Source organism: Sceloporus occidentalis, unplaced genomic scaffold, assembly GCF_023333645.1.
Source record: "Sceloporus occidentalis isolate IW3139 unplaced genomic scaffold, rSceOcc1.0.p SCAF_4, whole genome shotgun sequence".
In the NCBI taxonomy this organism is placed as follows: domain Eukaryota; kingdom Metazoa; phylum Chordata; class Lepidosauria; order Squamata; family Phrynosomatidae; genus Sceloporus; species Sceloporus occidentalis.
In genome coordinates, this window is record NW_028316984.1 from 140408082 (window position 1) to 140419200 (window position 11119).

Consider the following 11119-nt stretch of genomic DNA (forward strand, 5'->3'; position numbering starts at 1 on the left):
TAGTAATGTCCAGCTGGAGTGCAAAGGCTGCCTTCTTGCTTTTTTGTTTTCTTAAGAGTTCCCTACCAATGGGCGACTTCTGCAAATCCATCTTTCTGTCTTACTACCTCATCCAGAAACTACACAATAAATGAGATAGTGAGAAAGGAAGTATGCACACCTTTCTGGACATGTTTTGACTGATACAAGGTTAGATGAAGAAGACCCATCTAGCTCTGATCCACAAGGAAAGAATGCCAATTGTGTGTACATGTACTTTATGCATTGGATTGTCTTTCTTCTTCCTTTTCCTGTTTCTTTTCTTATCACCATCCTCAGAACAGAACAGACAGACTCTTTGAAATCTACATAAAATTTAAGATCATGCATATGAACAATGCATCATCTTAAAGAGATCCAGTGTGGTGAAATGGTTTGAGCATTGGACTATGACTCTGGGAGACCATAGTTTGAATCACTGATCAGCCATGGAAACCCACTGTGTGACCTTGGGCGAGTCACAGTCTATGCTTCAGAGGAAAGCAAAGGTAAACTCACTCTGAACAAATCTTGCCAAGAAACCCCTGTGATAGGTTCACCTTAGGGCTGCCATACATTGGAAGCAACTTGAAAGCACACAAAAATAACACTACAAAGAATAATATGTGGAGAGCAGGGTTGAAAGCTGTCCAGAAAACAAATCAAGCTAGTTTGTTCTTGATTTGCTGGTTGTTGCAAAGATGGTTCCAGTTGTCTATGATCTGGAATGGACTTTCATTCTGAGGGTACATAAATGCAAAAGAAAAGAAAGGAAAAGCTAAGTCCCCCACACAAACAAGAAGTTCAGTACTGTACTGCATGCATCTGAGGAAGTGTCACAAGCTTTCATGGCTATAAAATCCTAGGCTATAATAAATCTATCAGTCTTGAAAGGTGATACATAATTCTTTACTACAATAACATTAAGGCAATATTATGCCTGTAGGTGCATCAGCTAAGAGTGAGATGTTAGCTTTTTCTCTTTTTCCTTTTCCTTCTCACGTCATCCTTCCACAGTTCTATATTTGTTACTTTGAAGACTTGCAAAGACCTGCCAAAGCATATCTGGACTTCAGCCTCCCTGCTTCTCTTGTCACTTTGCTGGACAGAAAAAGTACTTTGAGAGGTAGGAAATTACAATATTGTCTTTCTAAATGTAGTAACTTGGTCATCGATCACAACACAGTTTTGAATGATGAACTAACAATACTTATGAAAGGATAATCTTCTCCAGTTTTTCAGCTTTCTCATGTCTGTCATGTAATAAGTGTACATCTGGTTAATATCAGCAACTACAAGATAAGCCTAAATTCAAAAGTTAGGTAAGAAATCAGACAACTTAGAATCTGATTAGTGAAATATTAGCTTTACTGATGCATTACATAATGGAACAAACACATATTTGTTACCAAAAATGCATAAGACAAATAAATCACTTATGTATAAACAAAGGTACTTCCAGATATTTAATAACATAGCTGCTAACTTTTGTTCAACACAATTTTTTTTAAAAAGAAAACTTATCAGTAGTATTTTACATCATACCAACTATAATCATAATTTAACTCTGATTTGTGCCAGAGAACAAGCCTCTCTCCATGCAGATCTAGTTAATTATTTTTGGAAATCACTTCTAAATTTAATTCCAATGGTGAGAGAATACAATTTTCCAGCAAATCCTCAATCACTCTAATGTGCTATGAAGAAGTGTGGAACCTGTAGGCTTACAACATGTATGCAAAAATGTGTATTACACCAGACAGGAAAGCAATAAACCCCTTTAGTCATACAGAATGATTTAGAGAAATATGGGATATAGTCCTTTCCAGCTGAAATAATATCAAGACAAAAATAACCTAGCCTTTTTTCCTCCTGTGTGTTATAGATTGTAATTGTGGAAATATGTAAATTCTGAATTGTACCTGAAACCCTTAAAACTGCAAATATTTAACTAACTGTTGGTATACTTAGGAGCTTGAACAGGAAAAAAAAAATATATTGTTTGAACGTTTTTATGGACTTTACTCAGAATTTGGAGAATAGCAAGATTTCCCACACCCCCATTTCTGCCTTTATTGGCCCTCTGTTTTTCTTTCATTTTGATTACTAACATTATTGTATATGCTATTTAGTTATAGTATTTCTATTTTGTTTTTTAATGATCTCTTGTTTATTTGTATGGATATAAATTTTATTTTTAATGAAAAATAAATCAAAAAATTTAGTGAAGATCTAATGGAGTAGAAGGATGTAATCATCCACCAGCAGACAGCCCTGTGGAGAAATGGGTTCATCGTATTTATTCTACAGGCCATATTTTATGTTTGCATTTTTAAAAAATTCAAACTGCCATATATCAGCATATAAGCTAAAGGAACCAAAGGTATCCATTCAAATAAGATGGGCCAATTTGATTATTATGACCTTTACTGCAACCTAAGTAGTGCTTTTGTGGAGAATTATTGCTTATTTATAGTTACCTTCATTACCAGGACATATAGAAATTACTTTTCCAAAGATTCATTGTATATGGGCCATCATTACTGATTTAAAACTGAAGTAGATGGATTATTTTCTCCTGATTGCTATATTTCCCAACAAATGTAGTCTGAACTCAGTTAATGCACTGGTGTTCCATTTGGTTTTATTCAAAAGAAATCTGTACTGTTGGAATTTTAAGTAGAGATCCACCTCTGTTGAGTTTGATATGGCTACATGCAGTTTGTTTTCACTGGGTAAGTCCTGCCTTGTGTTTATTACAATTAAAATGGTAATGTTTTTTTTGTTTTGTTTTTTGCCTTAGTTGTTTGTCGTAAAGCCATTTTTGTGGGTATGATATTCTTATTGTTTGCTTCTCTAGTTATCAGTATTCTTTTTTACAACTGCACTGCTACACGGGCACAGAATCACTATGATGGTGTAACTTTATATTAAAAGATTTAGTTGCAATCTTATCCTGATACACCCGGCGCACCTTGAAGATAGAATCTCAGTTACTCTGGCAGCACACAGTGGTTTACATAAGATTCTCCAGGTACAGGCTCTTGTATAGGAACTGGCCTATTGTTCAGAGTCTTTTGTTTTCCACTTCAGAGGGGCCAGTTGATTCTTCCAAGTAGGCTAGTGTGAGACATTTAGATTGAAGAATAGACAGCGTCAACAAATAGCAGAGTTTCTTCCCTGCTGAGAAACCCAAAACTATAATAAACCAAACTTCTTAGTAAATAAATTCCATAAAAAGAAGCTATAAAAATAAGCTTGCAAATGCAAATATACACATACAGTATTTTTGCTTAACACTATCCCTTATTTCCATTCTGCAGTTTTTGTACTTCATACATACTTCAGTTCTGTGATTTATTGTGGACTTGCCTCCCATTGCATGCTGTTGGATGGAATTTTGGACTTACTCTTCAAAATGATAACTCAGTTGATTCTCGTAGCATAGAAAGAGGCCAGACATACAACAGCAGTAGAAAGGACCAACACAGTTCCTGCAGTAATTACCACAAAGGTACCACTCTTCCGTAGCAGAAGGGGCCTAATGTCAATTCTGCCTCCAGTGAACTGTCTTCACTTACTCAGAAGAGGTCCATCCATAATCACAATACCAATCTTTTCAGGTATTGCATATTCCCTGATTATGATACTTTGTGAGATCAGGTTCAGATTTTCAGAGGGACACCTTCACACATTGCCTATCAATGCATATGTCAGTGCCACAGGGAGTGCCACATTTCACTGCCCCAATATTATCTGTCTCCATTCCACTATATCCCAGCATTGTTCATTATTGCCAGTGGTTGCTTGAATTATGATGCTACATTCCATCAAAGCATTTTACTTCTAAACAAGTTTACATGGGATTTAGCCACACAAGACATTCTCAGGATTCCATATTTTTAATAAATGCCATGGTTGGGGCCACAGTAGCCCATGTGAGCATTCATTACTTTGAAGCAACCTTCTGAATCAACAGTGGCTTTCTTTCCAGTTATCATTCTACTCTGCTTATTGTTAGTATAGAAACTTCCATGATAACACTGTGCATCATCTTTGGGGTACCATCTTCAGGACTTTACTCTGATGTTCTACAGCAGCACTCAGGAAGATCACAAACCCTAGTCTTTTCTCTACTCGTGGACTGAAGTAGAAGATACTGACAAGGATACAGCACTGGCTGAAACCACAGGTGGCATCTGAGTACCATTAGATTAACAAAATGGATCCAACTCACCCTATGGTTGTGACCCAGTATCACATTTTTTCCATTTTCCACTACTTTGTTGCCACCGCAGAATCCTGCCTATTATTTTCTGTGTACACATGTGACACATTGGTTACTGGGCGCTGCTGCGATAGCCTCTTTTGCTATTTTAATTATGTTGGACTGAATATTGTCCTCTGCCATCTAAGCTGATGCATCAGTCCCTTCTTGAATGATAGACAATCATAACAGTCCAAAAAGCGATAAAGGAAAAGATATATATTATTCCTATAATAATTCCTGTTCTGCTAAATTTTGTGGTGCGCTTCCGTGATGGAGCAGGCCCACTATCTGTGCTGCCACCATACCCTTTATAGAGACAGTTAGGAGGGGCCCAACCATAATCACAATGGCAATGTCTGTGAGTGTTGCATAGTCCTCGATTGTTGCACTTTGTGACATTGCAGTCATACATTAAGAGGGAGACATTCACACATTTCCCATCAATACACATAACATCAGTGCCACAAGAAGTGCCATCTCTCACTGCTCCAATGTCAGAAATCTCCATTCCACTGTGGTAGGCTGTACCCCAACATTGACCATTGCCAATGGGGGACTGAATTACGGTGTTGTATTCCTCCAAAGACGGTATCTCATCCACATTATCACACTGGATTCGGCCACACAAGATATTCTCAGCATTACATTTATTATACTTTCCATGTCTGTGTCCACAGTTACCAAACCGATCACCTTGAGCATTAACCTCTCTGAAGCAATTTTCTGAAGCAGCTCTTGCTTTGCTGCCAAATATCCTCTTACACTGCTCATTGTGAGTAGTGCAGTTTCCATGATAACAAAAAGTATGATCACTGCACGGGGTACCATCTTGCACATAAACATCTTCAGGACACCACACTGAAGTTCCACTGCAATATTCAGGCAGATCACAGATGCTATTTTCCTTTCTGCAAATGGATCCAGCTGGGAGATACTGGCAGTTGGCACAGCATTGTCCAAAAGCACAATTGGCACTAGAATGGAGAGTACAATTAGATTGGCAACATGGATCCAACTCACATTCAGCTTTTGAGCCACAGTCACATTCCTCACCTTTTTCCACCACCTTGTTGCCACAATGTTTTATTTTATACATTTTTTCAGGGTCTGGTGGAATTAACAAACAATAATAATTAGTTAGTTTAAAATAATAATTATAACTGCAGTTGCTAAATTGATCGGTGGGTGCCTGAACTGCAGCCATAATACAGGCATCTCGATCACAACTACAGTATTTCTTATCATGTTTCATACCAAGAACATGTCCTAACTGATGAGCAAATGTGTTAGAAAAATGAAACAAACTGGAAGTCATATATGATTCAACAGCAGATCCCCAATTCTTATCACAAATTGTTCCTAGGTATGCCAATCCAAGCATAGTTCCAAAGGTCTTATATACAAATAAGTGACCAGCATCATTCTCTAGACGTTGAGCAAGGGAGTCTCTTCTCCAATGTGTGAATGACAATAGTGTGTCATTTATGGTGTCAGAAATTTTTATGAGATTCTTTATGGACCAGATTTCAAGTCCAGCTATAGACAACTGAAGAGGAAGTGGGTCATACAATGAATTTGCAGTGTGCACAACATCCAGAACTTGTAGAGCAGTAAGTGTATCATTTTTGTCAAACTTCACAAATAGTTCATGCTCCACTACAACAGCCACCTTCACAAATTTAGTTTGTGTCGACCAGTTTTCACTGGAATCGTGTTTTGCCACTCCATTCTCTGTGTTCTGCATCATGGATTCTTGACGTTTTTCCTCTTCTTCTGTCAGCCCACACATCATACGGACAGCACCTTCTTTCTTTTCCAAGCGATACACCACATGTTGAAAGGTACTGGATATTTGCACAGGCTCAATTTCATATGTCTTATTTTTTAATTGCAAGATACCCCTGAGTCCTCCTGAACAAGTACTGAGTGTGACCAAAGAAGAAGGCTTGCCCTGCACAACACCTTGGTAAAAGCAGTCGTCCCTGATGAATGGATAGTCCACCTGGAGTTCCCCGTCCTTATTGTAGGTGAAGACAGGAAAGTGTTTAGGGACTAATCCCCATTTCTGCTTCAGGTATAGAAAGTGACCTTTCCCTTCAATCTGCAAAAAGTAGCTAACCTCTCTGTGTTGGTGTTGTCCATATCTGGGAGCCAGTTTCCTTGGGATGGTCACCTCATAAGAGGCATATCTAAAGCCTTGCGGTGGTGTCAGCCCTGCAGTCTCTGGAAGAAAATTCCTCAAAAATATCATAAGCAGCCAAGACAGAGTGTTTGCCTTTTCCCCATAGATAGGAATGAGTCCAGTGAAGTACATCCTCTGGCATCTCATTGCAGAAAAAGAAGCCTTTGCCAGCTGTTGGGAGGCCAGAAGGAAGATGGGGACATGGTTCCAAGGGAATTGGAAGAAGAGGTGCAGGATTCCGTACATAGCAACAGCCAATGGGGTTTCCTTTGGAATGGAGGTGGAGCTTGGATAATCAAGAATGGAGCAGAATGGTAGCGAAGAAAAGGATCCCCCAGAAGCGTCTGGCTGAAAGAGCTACAGGAAGAAGAGGTAATTTTTATGAGAATATCATATAACTGTAGAGTTGGAAGAGACCACAACGGCCATCCAGTCCAACCCCTTGCGATGCAGGAACTATCAATCAAGGCATCCCCAACAGATGGCCATCAAGCCTCTGTTTAAAGACCTCTAAGGAAGGAAACTCCACTACACTCCGAGGAAGTGTGTTCCACTGTCAAACAGCCCTTACTGTCAGGAGGTTTCTCCTAATGTTGAGGCGGAATCTCTTCTCATGTAGCTTGCATCATTGTTCCAGGTCCTGTTCTCTGGAGCAGCAGAAAACAAGCTTGTTCCCTCCTCAATATGACATTCCTTCAAATATTTAAACAGGGCTATCATATCACCTCTTAACCTTCTCTTACTAAATGTCTCACAGCCATTTTTAGGTATGGTCTAAATACCTGGAGTCTAGGAAATGCCATAGGCCTTTCTGCAAATCTTGGTCATTGTTGCCAATGGCTGATGCTCTTTTGATATAGCACTGCTGTATGAAGCCTCCTGATGCATGCAAATGCCCCCTACAGACCTTTTTCAAGTGGTAGTCAGTCATCATAGGCACAGCCTTTTGACCAGTCGTGGATCTGGAAAGAGTGATACACAGTAAACCAAGTAACAGAATTAGGGAAAGACCACTTTCAAAGGAGACTCCATCACACTCCAAGGAAGCCCATACTGTCAGGAGATTCTTCAGTTTTATCTAGCCCACCACATCATTCAGGTACTGCTTCAGCACCTGCATGACCTCAGTCAGCCCTAACAACAATGCCGACATCAAAGGGAGCTGCAGGAAGAAGGAATGGAAGAGCAAACAGCAAGGAACCAAGAACAAAGTCAATAAGGACATGTTTCTTGTTTCTTTAACTGATTGAGGCACTTGCCCTGAGAAAAAGGGTGGCACTTTCTTTTTGGTAATAGAGTTCTGTGATTGGTGGGGGAGCGATGAGCGAGGGTTGAAAGACTAGTTAAATTTGTCTAGTCATTGCTCTCATTACTGTATTAGCAAAATAGGCATAGTGTGTTCCTGAAGCCCAAATGAGTCTGGTTGGACTTATTTTGAGACAAGCAGGAATACCCCCAGACATCCACAAGACACAGATAGAAACCAGATAATACTTACCGCAAGTGAATGCAAACAAGAAAGGATGGACGTGTGTCAGTCAGAACATGTTTATAGAAAATGTGCTGAAATCAGACAATAGCCTTGCCTCCATAAGGTGGTTGCTGAATAATCAGCCCTTTTTCGAGGTTGCAAACACGTTTGCTCTTGACTTTTAGCTCGGGTGGTTCCATTAAACCCTGCTTTATGGACTGACCTTGTTACCAGTAGCCCTTTGTCTAGAGAAACAGACTCCACCTCCTTTCTAGAAAATTGATTCTGTTGTGAACCAATCTTACACTTAAGAATGCTCTGCCATCAGCCACAATCCACACCACCACACTGTGTACCGGAGCATTCATCCTTATATACACAAACATAGCTAGGAGTCTGATCCAACACCCTGCTAGTGTTTCATCAGCCTCCTGTCATGTAACTACAGTGACAGTGCAGTTTGGAACTGCTATCACTCATCTTCGTGCTCACGTTGCATCAGTTTCCTCTGAGTCAGCATTCCCTCTTAAACCCATTGCATGCATCTGAGACATTTTACATAGTCTGGGCCAAAAATATACTGATAATGTACTATTTGCCTTCTATGCTGCAACTTTACACTGCTGGCTCATGTTCAATTTATGAACAAAAATAAGGTCTTTTTCATATGTTCTTCTTCTAAGCATTTGGGTTTTGTGGCCTAAATGTAGAATTTTGCATTTGTCTCTGTTGAATTTCATTCTGTTAGTTTGTTCCCAATTTTCTAATTTATCAAGGTCCTTTGAATTCTGTTCCAATATGTTCGCTACCCATTGCAGTTTTTTACCATTTGCAAATTTGATAAGGATTCTTTCTATCCCATAATCTAAATAACTGATAGAAACACTGAAGAACATCAGCACTAGGACAGAGCGCTGTGGCATTCTGGTTGAGACTTCCCCACAATTTGTTGGTTGATGACAACATGAACACAATTTTCCAACCAATTATGGGTCCAACTGTCAGTGTTTCCATCTATTCCTCATTTAATCAGTTTGCCAATGAGCAGTAGTATTTTGGAAGAATGTGCATGAGACCTTAACAGATATATTCCATTGTCAGCTTTCTCTCAACCCTGAATTTTTTCCCCTAAATATGATGCCAGTTTTGGACAAGGAAATAGAAAAGAAATATGGTTGAGTAATCTTCTATCTTATAATATCAGCCTGGATAACCTTTGCCAGGTATTGGGGGGAAAAGTGAAATACTGAGTACGGAAGAATGGATGTCAATAGTCTGGGAAATTTACTACAAGATAAAACCATTGGAAAAAATAGAAAATGAATGGGATCTGGTAAAAAAAAATATGACAAGGACATTAAACAAGGAATATAATTGGATCACTAAAATCATTCACTTTTTGAAAATTAGAAATGTGATTTAATTAATCTTATTTGAATTACTGTTAAATTTCTTTCTTTTCTTTCTTTCTTTCTTTCTTTCTTTTTCTTTTCTTTCTTTCTTTTTTTTTTTTTGTCTTCTACTAGATAAGTAAGTAGGAAGAAAAAATCCTTTGTAAAGCACCGAGCTAAGAAATTAGAATTAATTTTCATTTTATAGATAGATAAAAAAGAAAGAAAGAAAGAAAGAAAGAAAGAAAGAAAGAACTAGAAGTGTAGTGTACATAAATAAAACTATAATTCAGGAGTCAAGAACTTTAATTTAAAGATAAAGTAACTTCAACCGGGAAGTTCTAATCTAAATCCTCATACAAGTAATGGAAAATAATCTTTTTTGCTGGTTATCAATAGATGTGTTTGTTTTTTTAAAATGTATGTTTGTTAATATGGTTTGCATTTCTATATTTGTTCATTTTTTAAAAAAAAAATCAATAAAATAAATAAATAAATAAACTAGTGACCTGAGTTTAAAAAATGATTATAAGGTTAGTTTAACAGGATTTGTTCTTGACAAAAACCCATGCTGGCTCTTACTAATCACTGCATTGTCATCAAGATACCTGCAAACAGACTCCTGTATAATTTGTTCTTATATTTTTCCTGGTGATAAGGTCAGGCTGATTGGTCTGTAGGTCCCTGTTGTTTTTTTCTTGTTTTTGCCCTTTTTGAAAAGAGGGACTATACAGACTGGTTTGAAGCACCGGCATGGGGGCGTGGTATTTGGATGACGCATGCCCCAATGCCCCCACTCTGGCATCATACTATCTGCTTGACCACATGGCAGGCAGCATCATAGCACTCCTTTGGGCGGTGTTTACACGCTGCATGCCAAAAGGAGCGCTGAAAAGTGCCGCTGCAGCAGCAAAGGTGCTTTTTTGCTGGCTCTAAAAGGAGTGGCATTTTGTGGCCTCTTTTTGAACTGGCAAATTTCTGGATTGGGGCCATGGTGTGCGGTTGCCATGGCCCTGATCTGGCGCTGAAAGGGGTGGCAGGACACCGCTCTGTCAGAGTCATCTGTTTTGCCCCTATCTTCATTGCATGTATTGCCACCTTATAGGAACAAAGATGTTCATATATACTGTTAAATATAAGTTGGCTTTTCTGCCATTTGCACTCCAGTCATTATCCTTCTTGAGCTTCCTCTGTATAGTAAGGAGCACATTTAGTCAGAGAGGATGTTTGGGAGCGATCATGCCAAAAGCCCTAACCAGGTCTTAATTGCATCTATTGATCAGGACTTCACCAAGATCATTGGTGTTACCAGTCATAAAACTCTCTAAGGCTTTCTAGAATCCTGCAGGATTCCATTAGCCTTCAAGAGTGGATTTCCATAATATGTCCAGCACATCTTCAGAGACAGATAGTAATTATGATACTAACTCTGAACAGAAGGTTATCTCTCCATGATCAACTTGGAGGTATTAATCATTTCCGCCTACAGACTATATACTTCAAGCTGAAGACAGCATCAAGGGTGTGGCCTGCTGAATGTGTGGGCCCTGAAACTAGTTGCGATAGTCTCACGTTTGCAATAAATGCCATGAGCTGTACCTGACAAACAGGTCTCAAATGGGATGTTGAAATCACCCAAGATCAAAAGTGGGTGACTACAACACCATTTCCGAGATCAGTTCCATGAGCTCAGTCAGAGAGTCTGATAGGCATTGAGGTGGACAATACACTAACAGAATCCCCAGTTTATCCTTGGTCTTCAGGCTCAGATATACACACTCTATGTG

General features: G+C 38.9%; 1 protein-coding gene across 1 annotated transcript; it reads right to left on the bottom strand.

The window, feature by feature from the left end:
* Window positions 1-4442: 4442 nt before the first annotated feature.
* On the bottom strand, window positions 4443-6785 carry LOC149314718 (disintegrin and metalloproteinase domain-containing protein 21-like). The gene has a single exon (XM_089523137.1). It carries the CDS (start codon window positions 6714-6716, stop codon window positions 4443-4445), a length of 2274 nt encoding a protein of 757 aa, XP_089379263.1. The 5' UTR covers window positions 6717-6785.
* Between the last annotated feature and the right edge of the window lie 4334 nt (window positions 6786-11119).